General features: G+C 37.9%; 1 protein-coding gene across 1 annotated transcript in view; it reads right to left on the bottom strand.

Moving 5' to 3' along the window:
* Positions 1–12,728: 12,728 nt before the first annotated feature.
* Positions 12,729–16,335, bottom strand: part of LOC148595213 (sodium/potassium-transporting ATPase subunit beta-1-interacting protein 2-like) — a 431,257-nt gene continuing 427,650 nt past the window's right edge. Inside the window, exon 4 of the mRNA XM_088521980.1 lies at positions 12,729–13,108. Coding sequence (XP_088378106.1) covers positions 12,809–13,108 — 300 coding nt within the window. The 3' untranslated portion in view covers positions 12,729–12,808. The remainder of the gene's footprint in view (positions 13,109–16,335) is intronic.

The following is a 16,335-nucleotide window of genomic DNA, read 5'->3' as shown; positions in this document are numbered from 1 at the left end:
CCTGACAGACTACGAAGTATTGTCCATATTGGCAATCTGTTTTGTATAGGCAGGCTGCAGAAGCAGTAAATCCTATTCACCTCTTCAAAGTCAAATGAAGACATTTAGAAAACAGAACAGCTATTACATGCAGTGGTGAAAGAAGACCGTATCAAAGGGAGGTTAAATGGATGCACCAGCTATTAGATTATGCGCAGTTACAACTGGAAAATCCCCCAAACCCTTCTATCACCTGCTAACGCCCTTCAGGATATTAATTATATCTCCTAGTCTATCCAGCTGACCATTCAAATATTATCCTCTGTCCTGTCAGTGCTAATTTTCTGGATAAAAAAATCAATTTCATGCTAACAGGGCTGCTATGGAAAATGCTTATATTATACTATGGCCTCACTAATGCACACTTTCTCTACCCAAAACATATGGCATTCAGCGTGTACAGACCACTCTGGAGATTTACTGTAATTATGTCATGATGCGCTTATTGTTATGGATTCGGCAGCCTTTCTGCATCTCTACCTGCTTTGTTCAAGACCAGCTGCTAGCTTCAAGCTGTTGCCTGCTTCCAGCAGCAGAAGCTGAATGAAGGAATGCTTTCTAGGGAAGACATGTTTTGAAGCAGACATACTGACAATAAACCAAATTCACTTGGGAAGCATAACATTGACTGGATAAAAGTCGAGTAATCATTCTATGATAATTTACTGAAACTGGGTGCAATTTGCTTTAAAATGAAAATTCCCCCTGCTGCTGATGTTGGACTTGGAGGCCTTTAACTGATAAAAGTGTGGCATTTGCTTTTATGAAGCAGCTGATCTTTGGAGATTCATTAAACCTCATTATTTCTTCTTATGCGTAAGTGACTATTAATACTAACTCACTGAATGCGAGGAATGGGAAGAAAAGGACTGCCTGAAACAAGACGTGACAGTCCTTCTATAGCACATGCATTCTGTGCTCATCAGGACTGTACATGCTGAACATACGTACTAACAAAGCCTAGATCTCTTGATAAAATGGGGAGTGCTTAAGAAGAGACTGACAAATCTTGATTTCTGGCATGGTTTCTGTTATGAAGCAGCACTATGTATTCTAGATGCACCTCTGCCAGCACTGGTGAGAGCTCCTGTGCAGAGTCCAAAGGGTCTGACCCCCTGCCCCTGGTCGCCTGTGTGCCACTTCTAAACAGAGCAAGCCTACCCATAAAATGGAGCTGCTTGAATAAACCGAGGCCAGGGAACTGTATCTCGTGCTCAGTTTTATTGTTTGTATCTTTAGGAGGAGAGTATGTGCAAGGAGAAATGGTTGATCGGTTGGATAGAACAATAGACGCAAAGAGTGTTGGAGATTTCTCTGTTGTGCTATTGTTATGCTGCCCTTCCTGGAAATGGCATCTATTAATATTTTATTGACTTGAACCTCTGGGGTGGATTCCAGATGTTACTACTCAATCATTCGCTTCAGTTAAAGATAAATATATTCTGCCATGTCAATATTTAATTCCCACCTATATCAGCAGCCAAATGTCCCTTTGAAATTTCAAATGCCTTTTTGCCTCTGGTTATGACACTGTGCACGAGTGATACATTCCAGATTCAAGGAAAGCTTGGACATAAAAAAAAAAAAAAAAAAAAAAAAAAAAAGGCAGATGAAAAGTCTCACTGCTACATTGTTTATCTATATAGTTTTTGCTAACCTATATACATTAGAAGATAACTATTTCCTTTTCTGTGTCCAAAACAGAGTAGAAATAAAGTTATCAGAGCTCAAGGGTAGAGGTAAAAGAATCTTGTCTTCTAGAAAAGATTTATGTTCAGTTGGTTTTGGAAACATAAGTTGCTTTATATCAATCACTTTCAAGCAGGTGAGTACTGAAAAACTGGTATCTAAGTAGATCTGAAGTTTATCTGGGTGGTGCTGCTAAGAAGCACATCTTGAAAGGTCCTCCAAAACAACAGCAAAGCATAAATATGCTGTTGACTGTCCAGCTAGTGATGAAAATATCATCCGTTAAAGAAATTCTGGTGTCTGCTCAGAAAACATGCAAAGAATAGGCTACCTATACTTTTAAGGGAGAATCTTTTCCTTCATTTGGACGGGACAATGACATTTGTCACTAATAAATATCCCCCGTCATTTGAAATCTTGCCTTCAGGTTGAAGTTCCAGCCCATTCATAACAAAAAATCATCTCAGACTCCTCTCTCATTAGAATTGCCACATTGGAGAAGGCTGAGAGGTTGTTTTGCATGCTACGTAAACATTAGAAAATATTTTTTTGTCCTATAACTAAAGGTTTTTTTTTTTCCCTCTAGGTTACTAGATTACAGCTCATGTTCCTCTCCTGCATTCCGTGCTGTGTGGCCACATGCTGAAAGCTAGAGGTTGGGTATTGCTATGGCTCTGGCGATCCCAGATTCTCAGCGTGTGATTGTCATGGCATTGTAGATGTGTGTCAGTGTAAAGAGATATACTGGCAAATGAAATAATCCAGAAGCTATCTCCTGGCCTAAAGGCTAACTGGTATGACACAGCTTGTGTGTGTCAGCTAAGCTCTTTTTATCCCCAGCAACAAGGTGACTGTATCCAAGCTTCCCTGCAGGAATGGTCCCTAGTTTGTATGGCCCATAAAACCATGTCCAAACATTGTCTAGCACAGTGGTAATGGGTCTAGGTGAACATTAAAGAGTGTGTCAGTTCTTGCACTTGTGTCCTGGCCATGTACAGGTGTACTGTGGAGTCCAGAATCCAAGTAAACAGCCAGCCAAATTACCATGAAACAAGGTACTATTTGATGATCTCTTCTCTGCACTTTAAAAGATGTACATTGACATTAAGATAAAAGATTTCAGTGCTGATGCAGTTTCCGTGGGAATCCTGATTCTTCAGAAAATTCCCAGCTGTATTTGCTACTTAGATTGCACAAGGAAGCTCAAACAGCAAAAATAATATGAGCATTTTTATGACCCAGTTTCTTGGCCTGCCTCAGATATTTATTCCAAGGATCCTAAGGTACACAGTTACCATAAAAACTTAGATACTTTGGTCTGGTAGGCAAAAGTCTTGTCCCTGCTGTAAAATAGAGAAATATATTACAGAATTCGTAACACAATGTTATGATTTCTATTCACACACTCATAAAAATAAGGGAAATTTAAATGCTTAGATTTCCAATTTCTGTAGCTATAGTTAATTTTTTGATGTTGCTTTTGTTTTTTGTTTTCTTTGTTTTTTGAGGAGTAGTTGGCTCTGTCAAAAGCAATTAACTTTGTTTAATAGAGTTTTAACTATTTTAATAGAATTTTAGGAATTTTCCATTAATTTACAAATACCTTCCATATAGATCCAGTTGCAGTGGATATGAGTTGTGCAGTTTACAGTTTTTTATTTGGTGAATTTAACAAACCAGATTTTTCAACTGCAGGTTTGTGAGTACAATTACCATGACTAAAGCTAAACAATGTATAATTCTACATTTTTATAGATAATGCTATGCTTTCATGAGCTCGGTTTATCTTTTGCACAAAAAGCTGTGCTGACAGCACACAAAAGTGAAACATAAAATGTGTTATACAAATTTCAACACAAATTTCTCTAGAAAATAGCTGTAAAACTGGCCTTTTCTGCATTTTTAGGAAAATATCATATTCTCATGTTGCAGTTGGCAATATAGTTTATCAATTCCTCTCTTATATTCAGAAAGGGCCCTTTAATTCGTGAATTGAGGTGTCTTGCTTTCAGTTCTGGGGGTCCTCGTGGCATGTGGGGCAAAATGGCAAAATGATGCCTGCCATACTTGCTCACAGCAGCACAAGGCAGTACATAATGTCAGCAAGAATACTGATACTGATAACAGTGATACTGAGATATACCTGTGCATATTTCTATATTTTAAGCAGCAGCATTCTTGTGTTTATTATAGCAGCCACATCATCTCGAGGAAGAGGTTGGTAAACTGAGCACTTGACTACAACTTTTCAGCATGAAGAGGGATTCCTTTCTTTTTAATTATACAGTGTAATCGAATACTTGAGATTACCAGAAGCTTATTGTATTTACTTTTGTTGCTTTTCCTAATATTCTCATATATGTGCGCCTAAAGCAGCTACAGTTAGAGTATTTGGTTTCTCTACCATGCAAATTCCCTTATAGAGATTATCCAAAGGAAAAAATTAGAATGGACAAGATACTGAATCTCTTCAAAATATGAAAAACTTGTAGGAGCTTATCAAATCCTAGGTAGAAGGACATCAGTCTGTGGCTTTGAGCTGCATATAGCTGGAAGGAGGACACAAGCAATTCTTATGTCATGCAAACAGAGGCAGGACTGTGCTACTTCAGCAACGGAGGAATAATTTATTATTTTCCCACTCAGCTGTGGGAGGAAGGAAGCCAGCAAGCCAGCAGCACATGGTAGCGCAGCATCTCCAGCATCACATAGCCCCAGGACAGCCACGAGGCACTGAAGCCGTGGAACCATAATCTCACTGCTGTACCATCCCTATAGGGTCAGACAAGCTGGTCACTCTGACAGCAGATTCAGAGTCCTCTATATGAAGGAATATATATGAGATAGTCGGACCAAATTGTTTGGAAACTTCCCTCCGGCCTCAAAGTAATGAGTCTGATGTTCACCTCTTGGTTATCGCAATTCTGATCCCCAAAGAAATCACATCTTGGCTAGTGCAAGAAGAGGCTATGTGAGAGGCTGAGTTGCTTCTTCTCGACTCATGCTGGTGCTGTTGCTTCTCATTCAGTCAAGGAAATAAACTTCTTAGAGAAAATTCTGTATGCACCGATCAGGTAAGTCTATTTAAAGCTGACTTCTCTCCACTGAGTTGGAGCAAACTTGTTTTCACACAATTACCATATAACTTAGCTTTATATGAGCCCAGTTCATTAAGAAGGGAAGCTTTTAGGTAAATGAATGAGTGCAATTCTACTTACAAAGCTCCCTGCTCATTAAAAAACAGTTTATGCTTTGATGTGTGCAATTCAGTTTTCTGCAAGGATTGGCGAAGAAAAGCAGGTAGAATTTGATAGAAGCAACAACAGATAACGTGTAGGCATAAAGAAATCTCTCCTTGCAGTAATCCTTCAAAACACTAATGACATATGCCTTAACATTATTGTCAAACAGAGGAACAGCAATACACTGTGCTCTGAGGCAATGTCAAAGAAGCCTGAACCTGATGTTGCTCCTCTTCTAACACGGCACGACAGTGTTATTAAATTAGCACTTTACAATGATTCATACCCTCTTCCCATTGTGCTCATTCTGCCCGGTCCTGTTGTGAAAAACTAGCCTGTCTAAAGTACCAATCTATGTCGTTTAGAATCAATTTTCTTTCAATCACTGCATTGCCCTAGAAAGGAACTCCACCTTAATTAAATAATGTTATTTTCCCCCATTAGGTTCAAAGAGTCGTAAGTTGATTACATGAGCTCTCGTCTCTATTTTCACATCCAAATATTCTCACCACTAGACAAGCACAACAGGAGGCAGCCAGTATGCAAGGTAGGATCTTGGGTGCATGTGTGGGTGTAGATGTAGGCTGCTATTAAAAAGGAAGTGGGAAAACAATATTAAGACGGGAAAATCCAAGGGCTTTTATGTTCAAGGCCTACTTATGTGCCGGCCTGATGAACTCTAGAAGAGAAAATGGCATCAAGCTTAGTTATTACTGCAGATAGATCTAGGGAAGTGGTGGAGTCACCCTGGCAGTGTTCAGTAAATGTGTAGAAGAGGCACTTGGGGACATAGTTTAGCAGGCATGGTGATCATAGGTTTACAGTTGGACTTGATGATCCTGAAGGTCATTTTCAACCATAATGATTCTATGATTCTATAGGCCATGTGCAATCAGCAAAACTGAAACCTGGAAAATGAGAATGCAGTTTTGGTTATGGCTATAGCTGATCAGATGTTTTTCAAAAGCTTTGTATTTTTGCTTTAGCAGAGAGAAAAATCTGATATTTATTTGCATTTGCTTTTTTTTAGCATATCCATCTATACATATTTTGAACATTTGAACAAGATATGCTGGATTATTAATAGGTCCCAAAGCTCATGTCAAGCAATGAAACTTCCTAAGAGATCAGAATCATCCATCTGAACTTAGTTTCAAAATTTCACTCTTTCCTCTTTTGCTGCCTTATAGGAGAACATTCCCATGAATAGTGCGAAGTTAACTCATTATACTAGTTCACAACCCGTTTCAGGACTTTTCTGTACAAAGCTGACAATAGCTGAATAGGAAATATACTGAAGCTGCAAGCTACTATCCCCTCTCTGTTTTCCTGTCTTTCTCCATTCTGTTTGTCTGGCTGGTTTTGTATGTAGAACATCATAAGTTCTGTGGGACAGGAACTGTTGCTTTGCTTTGTGATCATACTATGCCCAGCACAGTTGGCAGCTTTTAGGTGATATATTATTAGTAGCATTTTTGAGACAAACACATCAAGGTCCAAAGCACGAGAAGATCGTCCAGTCAAGAAAATTTCTCTAAAGTTACGTCCTGCCCCCACTGCTCGGCACTCTCACTTCTTTGACATTTTGTGCTGAAAGAACTATAGATAGTAGTAGTGAGTGCAAACCATTTCTTCTGATTTATTTCTAATAGGGATTTCAGAGACTAATAAGGAGTTTATCCATACTTCCACTCTCCAGCACAAAGCAAACTAAAAAAGAAATGCTAACTAGATGGCAAGTGATGAATTCCCCCTCTTTGTATTCCCATCTCTCCACAAGGGCATAAGAATATTTAATGTCACCTGTAGTATGTTAACATTAAGGATTTCTAGACTACCTTATTCTAATTATGACTAAGCCATGAGAGAATCTGGGAGCATTAATACAGTACAACTAGTCTTCTGTCCTAAGTGTCTAAATACATACACAGACTACCTTGCTGTACTGTTTGATTAGCTTGCAACATTTAATGGAATTATCCTTGCAGTGCTTCTGAGATACGTGAAAACTATTGTTTGCACAGTACTGACAGAAAGTGGCACAGGAGTTCAGCACCCTACCAAAGGCTATACTTTAAGTCTGCCGCTGAGCAGAGATTTGGAAACTAGCTTCCTAAGCATTCCGTTTTACTAGCACACATTAATAACATAGTTATGTTTCATGATGTTTTAAATCAGCCTGAGAGCATCACAGCTGGAAAGGTATTATGCATGATGCAGACTATGCAGAATCTGAAGTAGTGTACATTTACTGTAACTAGTATGGAAGGATAATTACCTACTACAATTATTTAAAGCATGAAATAATACATTTAATGACTGCATGATGCATATATTCAATTACTAATACAGGAAGGAACAAAAAGGAATTAAGACTAATGTACAGCACATAAAAAGTCACTGGACAAGATCACTTTTAAAATGGTCAATACTTTATATGTAATAGTTTACTTAAGGTTTTATTTATTTGGTATGTAAGTTACCATCAATAATGTAGATATAGAACATAAGAAATGTCTTTTTCCCACTCACTTGTTTTACTGGAATAATGTTACACAGTTCATCTTTTTGAGGGCTATATAACTAAAAACCAAACTGGCTAACGTGATGCCTTCACATTAGTCTTATTCCCATAACTCAGGCACTTAGTTCCACTAAAATCAATAGAGCCTTGAGTGTGTAAGTGAGAAGTAAAAGACAAGCATAATAAATACTCTAAATCCTACGTTGGCAAATAGATATGTAATTCTGTCACATTAGCTCCATGGCTGATCTTTTATTTGCATATTTTCAGAGTTTTGATCTACAAATGGATTTTAATTTGTCGACTCTTGCAAGAAAAGCCTTGTGGGAGTGGGGGCAGGTCATGCATAATCAAAGAGTAAAACACAGGCAGAAGGAAGATGTAGAGAATCTGAGCTCCATTTCTGTATAAAATGCAATTACCATTTTTTATAATTTTCCTGTATCACATAAAGGTCTTATTGCAGTAGGTGTCATCCACATTTAGTGTTTTTTCAAGAGGTCCCTGTCTATGCAAATGGCACAGTTTCTTGCAAAATTAATGTAAAAATGTGGAATTCTTTCTTTTCTTATTATATCACTCAAGAAGACGCACAGAGAGGTGAAATGTTTTTCTCAAGGATGTAGCGGTAGATCTGGAAGGTGAAGCCAGTGATCCAAACCAAATTTCAAGACCTTAAGTGCAAAAACTTTCCATTTGCTGCTCTACAACAAGAGTTCAGTAAATGCACATATGAAGAAAATGATGCATAGGATCTGTAGCTAGTCAGGCACTAACTGGATGCAGGTGCCTGTGAAACTGTGAGCTTGTGGCCTTTTTTGGCCATATGGGCTCACTGGGGTCCCTACGCTATTTATATACAGAGCCAATGACCTCTTTTGCTTATGTCAAGGTTTGGAGTGCACACTCCTAACTGTAACCCTCACACCCTGACCACTGTCTTCACCAGGCTGAAATGGCAGCTCTTTCTCCTATCTTTTGGGGTGGGTGGGATCTTTCATTTCGCATCCACTCCATGAAAGGTATGCAGAACGCAACTCAGATTTCACAAACGCGTATCAAATCGCATGTCCATTACTATGAGTGACCTCATTCTTTACCTGGAACAATCATCTCCAGAGAACAGTAATTTAAGGATATTCATCCTTGATAACCCAGGAGTTTGGAAAATGAAATAGCTTTTCTGATGTAAGTAGCAAGAATCAATAACCATTAAGCACATAAAGACACTGTAATATATGGAGCATATGAGTGTCTGAGTCACTTCATCACCAGAACGGTTAATTTTGGCAGTATGTAGGCATCAGGCACAGTCAGAAATTTGGTTTACCCACAACACATGGATGGTCCAGGTGTTCAGATGTCATAGCTGCATAAATGGGGGTTGCCTAGGAGAGAATGAGCAAAGTGGAGAATTTGCCCAATATGTGAGGACAGACTGCAGTGAGGATTAGTCTTGTGCAAAAAAAAAAGAAGCAAATTAGCTGTGGCTGAAACTATACATTTTTTTCCTCATCAACCACCACAGCATTAAAGAAAAAAAAATTTTTTGACAAGTGGTAAAGCTAAGATTTCACCTTCTCAGATTTAGTGATGCTGTTCACTGAGAAATGAGGAAGGGAGGGGAGGAAAGAGGGGAGTCATTCTCTAGAAATGTCTTCCCCACATCTTTTCTCAGGGTTTTTCCTCAGGGTTTCACGCAAAACAGAACAAATCACGACCTTAGCAGTTCTGCTCGGTTTAATACAGCTGCATGCTGCAGGTGGTGCCCTAAAAATATGTTTGTTTATTTTGCAGCACTGCGGGCTACAAAGCTGCACTTAAGAATGAAACAGATTCCTCTCCCTCACATTTTCCCTTCCTCACTTTGAACTTCCCCTCTCGCTTTTTAACTTGATGGAAGGAGGTTATAAGAAACACAGAGATAAAATGACAGCAATGAGTCTCAGCTCAGTCTGAAAATAACCAAATAGGAGGTATTGGTATGGAGGACAAAATTTAAAAAAGACAAGCATAGTGTGTGACACTGAGATTTTGGTACCATACCAGTTCAGAAAAGCATGCTAAGAATGGAAATCTCCCATGAAATTATCACAGGAACTGATTGAAAAAATAGAAGTTTTTTCAAAATAGAGATCCATAAACATGAAATCAAATCAGTCAACAGCTGAGCAAGAAGTAATGTGCTGAAATGGAAATGGCTACAAGACAAGTGCTTGATATACTGATCAGATCTACAGGTGCTGTGGTCTCTCATCAGTGCCAGTCAAAACACTGTGTGCTCCGTCATTTGACAAAGAAGCAGTTGCAGCCCCATTACCACTGGTTATTCCAGCTTTGTGTACCAGTACTTCTTCTAACTACTAACTGCTAAATAACCAAATCAGAATAATCCTCATTTTATCAGTGCATTTCCTTGCACGCAGTAGCCCTCAAATATTTTTTCCCATTTTGAAGATTTTATGAACCATGAACTTCAACTGGTTAAAGTATAGAGAATATCAACTAGAATCTTCTGTTACTTCTTCAATGTGACTCGCTATACTTCAGCAATTTGGCCAACTTGTTTGTTTATTCTGAGCAAAAACCATTCCTCGATAGAAGGTGGCAAAATATTGGTGCAACATCATGTCTGGCTCTCTTTAGTCTTAAAGGTAGATGTTGCCCAATGATTTGGCCACCACTCTGCACAAGGACTCTCCTGACCTTTAGGATCATGTCATAGTTCAGTTGACTTAGCTGCTGTTCTTTTTTAAGAGAAGAAATGACTGTTCTCAAAAATGGCCTTCTTACAGAAACAAAATCTGTATTGACTTCCACAGAATTATCAACAAGATTTGTATGGTTCATGAGCTGGTGCTGTTTTCTTCTCGGACACATTTCCAGATAAGGTGGGGCGATAAGGTCTCTTGGAGACACTGAATAGTCTGTACTCCCTCAGCAAAGCACCATTTCTGCAGTCCTTGAATTATGCAACAACCAACCTGGAGACTTCCTTTTTAGAAGTATACAATGGTGGAGCTTTTATAGCTTTTATCTTACCTTTCATATTCTTTCAACTAGCTGTTTGATAGCAAATGTCACCTCTATACAGAGTCTAACCTTCTGTAACTGGATTCCTTGTGAGCTTACTAACAAGCTGTACAAAATAAACTCAGTATAACATTTTCAAAGACTGATATAAGTGGACATCAGTGAAGCTGAATTTCTTTTATCTGTAGGCAATAGAAAACATCCTTACAAATGCACTACCAGTCTATGAAAAAGCTAAGATCAACATTTAGCTTGATCATTGTCATGAACATACAGAAATACAAATAGAAAGCATGCAACCAATTTGTAGGTACCAATTTATAGTTTTACACTTAAGTGCAAGATCCACTGAAGTCTCTCTAAAAGAAAAATGAAGAGAAAGATTAATTTCTTTCTACTAACTGGAGATAAATCTGATCCAAGACTTGGGCTTGCTTAAAGCTAGTTTTCTGAAAACCAAGCAATATCTACTCTTCTAACTTTGTGCTATATGTCACTGAGCAGTACCAGGTAATTCCTCTCTTTCTCACCACATGTATCACGACTGTGACTTTATGCTAGCATTTCTATTAGAACCCCATTCATAAAAGTGAAAATGATGTAAATGCAAGCATTAAGTACCAGATTTGGAAAACTGTCCTACGCTTTTAACGTATAGCTCTTTACCTATAATAATCACATTAACGGTAAACATGAATAGAAATGTAAAAAATCTTTAGTTGGCTACAGCTAGCAGATTACTGACAGATTTTTATTCTGAACCTTTCCCCTGGCTTTCAAAGAATGGCCTTATCCAGCAGCACAACTCTATTTAGGCACAGATACATAAAAATCCTTGTTGCATGGTGCCTGTGTTGAACCATGTCTTTGAATGAATGAATTTCCTGTTCATCATTCATTACACACAAAAAAATAAGACAGAAAAATAAGCCTGGATATCTCCTTTGAGGGTAAGCTTGAGTCACAAAAAAATGGTTGTAAATAAAGTTGTAAAGCTATTTTGATAGTACTTATTTAGTCAATGTGGTTTCTTTGCACTGTCTCTCTTTTCCATCAGTTGTAGCTTGTCAAAATTGCAGTTCTGAACTGTCCGGAGCAGGGACTGTTTTTATCTTATTGAACTGTCCAGTGCCTGCCTCGCTAACAACTTGATCAGGGTCATTTCTTTCTGCTACAGCTTGGCCACCTGGAGAGCCCAGAGGAGGTCTAGCTTGGCTCCAATGAAGGGAAGTAGTGGCGCTTTCAGGTGAATCAGCTGCTAACTGCTTACATGTGGAGCTGTCACAGAGATGTATTGACAGAGATGTATTTTCCTGACCTCACCTGGTACTTGGCCTTTTACAGCAAGACTAGGGAATAGATAGATGAACCTGTTCACCTCTGGGGTAGCTGAGGGCCATGTTTTTCTCTGTTATGGGCTACCCAGCTGCCTTACATTAATTCCTGCATCTGGCAAACTAAATTTCCTCTCTCTTGCTAGTATTGTCATTCTCTGAACAAAGCTCTAGAATCCTCTGCACAAAAATGTACATAGTGGCAATCGTGTCCAGGCACTGAACCAAATAAAAGTGGGCATAAAAGTGTATGCATCACTAGGCCCTATATAAAAAAACAGCTTGCCATTCAATGTAATTAAGTCAGTGTTTATGTCATCCTTTTGCCTGAGTCAGAGTCATTAGAAGGAAAAATGATTAATGCAGGTAAATATTACTTAAAACCTATCAAGTTCCCCAACCATTACAAGCTGTTTTTTACTGCTCATAAATTTTCCTCAGTGTAACAGTGGATTCTTGCCCTCATAAAAAGATCAAGATTTCTGCTTTTGCCTTTCATGCATGTGCATTTTTTTCTTTTGAGAAGAACCTTTCCCATTTTCCTGAAGGGCATATTGAATAATGGTCAGTTTTGCTGATTTAAGAAAACATCAGACTTTGACTGGTTAGATATGAGATCTGTAGAATGATCAATGCATCTGTTTTTACTACGAAAAAATATCTGTCATTTTTTCACATTAATTTTGGCTTTCACAGCAATAGCAATAGCTGTAACTGTTTATTTTCTCCTAAGTTATATATTCCAGTGTAATTTGAATGGAACTTCCTGTAAGTATATTGTGAGAAGATCACTGCAGAGGCCAGGAAGGGAGAGCAGGCAATGGCAACAAATTTTACAGCATTAAATGTGTACATCTGAGGTTTTCAGATAGAGATTGTTTGCAGTAGCTGCAAGCCAAGAGAGTTTCACTGCAGGGCTTCTAAGACCTAGTTCCAGGGTTTCTAAATCAATGCCACAATATTCTGCTATTCTGGAAATAAAGTGCTGCAGGAAGAAATCTAGAAGAAAAAATATGCTGGGAGTGAGGCTGTTTATAGGCACTTACTGCAAGGAAGATCTGAAGAGAACTGTGAGCCACTTCTATGTACTGGTATTCAAGAAAACACCCCGAGACAGTGATATAACGATGGTCCTCTGGTGCCCAGTCTGGGGCTGGGGTTACTGAGGTCACGGTGCAGCCTGGCCCATTCTCCATCCACCAAGAACGATGCATTGAGATATTAAAGGTCAGAATGAGATCTGTTTCCTGCAAAAGAACAAGTGAAGAATTAACATGCTGGGATGGTACTCTATTACTAGTTGCCTCAGCTAGAGATTTCTCAGCATGTATACAGAAGCAAAGAGCAGCAATAAAACTGCACTGTCACAAGATTAGTGGAGCTTGCCTGTTGCAAGCTCATGTAGCTGTACCTTGACAGGCAGATTTTTTTTTGAAGCATAAGGAAAACAATCCTGCAAGCCAGGACCTTCTCCCAGACATTATAGCAGCCTGGACCACATCAGTCCTGTGGAAATCCTAAGGACTGATGGATGTGCCCATTTCTCCCCAGCCTTCCTCTGATCACTTCCTAGAAGAATAACTCCTATTTGGGTGATTTGATCCACCAAAACAGACAAGAATCCCAGGCGTCTGGGGCTTTGTAAACTTCTGCATGTGTGGGTCTTTTGTAAGGAGTTATGGAATCTGGGAAGTAAAACCGGTAGCTCTACCAAAATATTGGAGGAGATGCAACAAAATAATTTAGCCTTATTGCTTGAAGCTAGCTCTTCTGAATTCTTAGTAATACCCAATCTTCTACCTTCATAGCTGTTTGTAAGGAAACAGCTACTGAGTGTTGTCTTTTCTAAAGATGTTCAGCTTGTTAAATAAAGGGCAAAGAGACAAGTAACCTTTAAATCCCACACAGCTGGTTCTTTCAAGCTAGGGCAAGGGAGTAACAAGTCAGCCATGCTTTCCATTAAGGTTGTCCTTATAAATAGTTCATAAAGGATTAATAAATGATTAATATACATCATAAACAATACTACAGATACGACTCTCATAAATTATACTTGGTTGCACAATACTTGAGGGTGTTATACATGGTTATAAGCAAACTATGGATCTTGTGGATTCTGTAATAGCCTACACTGCTTACCAACTCTTTATAAACTATTTATAAATGTAACCTCATTGTAAAGCGTGAGTATCTAGTCTGTGTGCACATGTGCTCAGTCATGTAAAAAAGACTGCTTTTAAGCAGTCTGTTTTTGCAGAGACAAACTCTCCACATACCTAACCTACATTTTTTCAGCCTGTTGATGATATCAATAATTAAGATTCTCATAAAGTTTTCAAAATGTTACAATTTAATTAGATTTACCATGCCAAAATGAATATAATGCCCATTCTGAAGCAGATATATTGTCCCCCTATTTCTCTCCCTTCAAAAATAATCATTTTTCAATACCACATATTTTTCCCTTTTTGCATTAATTCAGGTAAAGGTAACTCCATCCAGTGAAGTGTTTAATAATGTCATGACTAATATGCAGGAAGGATCATAAATATTACTGCAATGAATAATTATCCTATGTTGTTAGAACAGTCTGGTCCAGCAAATGATTAGATATAGGAATAATCATGTCACTTCCCATAAATTTAGTGATGCAACTAACCTCAAGCATCTTGAAGGTAACCAAGATTACTGTGAATATTTGGATAAACAGCCCAAATTTGCTAAAAGTAGGCATATTTTTCTACAGCTATATGTCTTCACCTCCAACAAATCTCACCTGACTGTGGACCCCTTCTAACAAATCTGCTATTCTGGTGTTTGCCAGATTCTGACTGTCTTAGAGTACAGTCAATAGACATTTTACCCCAGCATCCAAGTAATTTCTTTTCTTTTTTTTTCCTTCTTTCTGGAGTCAGTTGTTATGGTTCCTTTGTAGCACAAAGTCCTTCTCACTCAGTGTAAGAGGTTGAAGAATGGGTGAATATCTTTGGAGTAACTTTGCTTGAAGTAATGGATTTATTCCTTAATAACTAAAATCAAAATCCATCATCTTATTGTCAGAAAATATTTAAGCTATTCTAGTTACCATGGAAAACTCTTAACCTCTAGTCTCTTATCAGTGCAGCAGTATGAATAAATAGGACTCTTTGTTTGGCTCTATTTTATCATTCTGATACATTCAGAAGAATCATGATGGACTAAAAATATTTTACAAAGTGCAGACAAGGGATGAAAAAGGATAAAAAAGACACTTCTACTTATGCAAGGTGCTGTAGCCCAGAATGCTATTGGTTAAAAGTATAAGTAAAGTTCCATGTCACACAGAAAATATGATTATACAGAGTAAAATCTTCATAATTACATATGTAAAAAAAAACCCAAAAAGGATCAAAAGTCTTCACAAAATCCAGCTTTCTTTCTCCCTGAATTTCTCCTTGCAATATTTTCTGAAATAATTCACTATTATATTTAGCAAATTCCCTTGCTTCCAAATCATATTTCGGCACTTAGGTTGAATGCTGTAATTAAGACTAATAATCTTGCTTTTTTCAAAAGTAGTTTTTTACTAATTATCAATAAAATGAAAAAACAACCTACTGTAGGTCTGTATTCTATTTTTATCCCAAATAAATCAGTAAAATGCTGTGTTGTTTCCTCTGTTTATAAAACACACCTGATACTTGTTACAGGAGTGTTATCTCTCTTAGTTCATGATATTAGAAAACAAACAAAAACAACTTTTACTGAAAGCCTGGACTTTAAATCCTGCAAAACTTGTAATGAAGTCTTTGAAAAGACTTTTAAACACTGCCGTTATTATACATCTAATTAATTAATTAACAGGCCAAGTTCAGCAAACAAAATAGTAAGTGAAGGTGAAATCTGGATCTGGTAAGATGAAGCATCACCCATGTCTCTGTACAAATATGATTGGAAAAAGCCTGATAATGAAGTCTGATTTTCACAAACAAGTACATAGATTAGTCCCTGTAAATTCTTACCTCCAAAACATGTGGGATAAGAATTAATGCAAAAAGAGCCTAGTTAGTACAAAGTCAGCTGCAGCAAGAAGTCAGACCTTCTCAGATATTAATCATTGCGGGTTTTGATCTTGCTCATAGTCTTCAAACCATCTCCTTCTACGTGCAACCAGCTTAGAAGGACATTTTCTATTGTCTAATATCAAAGGATATCCAGTTCATGAAGACTTATGTATCTTAATAAGAAAACTGATAAGGACCTGAATCTCCTTTTAGAGCTCTGTGAGCCAAAGTAAAGACTACATCTACCATTAACAGCTATTGGAAATTTAGAAGTATTCTTTAATAAGCTCCCTTGCTATTTACTCTTCTCACTGCTTGGATGTACTTTTAGTGGACAGAGATCAACACTGCTCTGGAATCAAGGGATTTTTGTACTCTCTTGTGTATTTGCCATATGTTTTCTTCCAAACATCTGTGGCTCAGAATCTGTT

This window comes from Tinamus guttatus, unplaced genomic scaffold (assembly GCF_059628265.1).
Source record: "Tinamus guttatus ecotype Peru unplaced genomic scaffold, ASM5962826v1 Tinamus_guttatus_pri_ptg000141l, whole genome shotgun sequence".
NCBI lineage: Eukaryota > Metazoa > Chordata > Aves > Tinamiformes > Tinamidae > Tinamus > Tinamus guttatus.
Note: the sequence above shows the minus strand (reverse complement) of the source record. Positions and strands in the feature narration are given on the sequence as shown.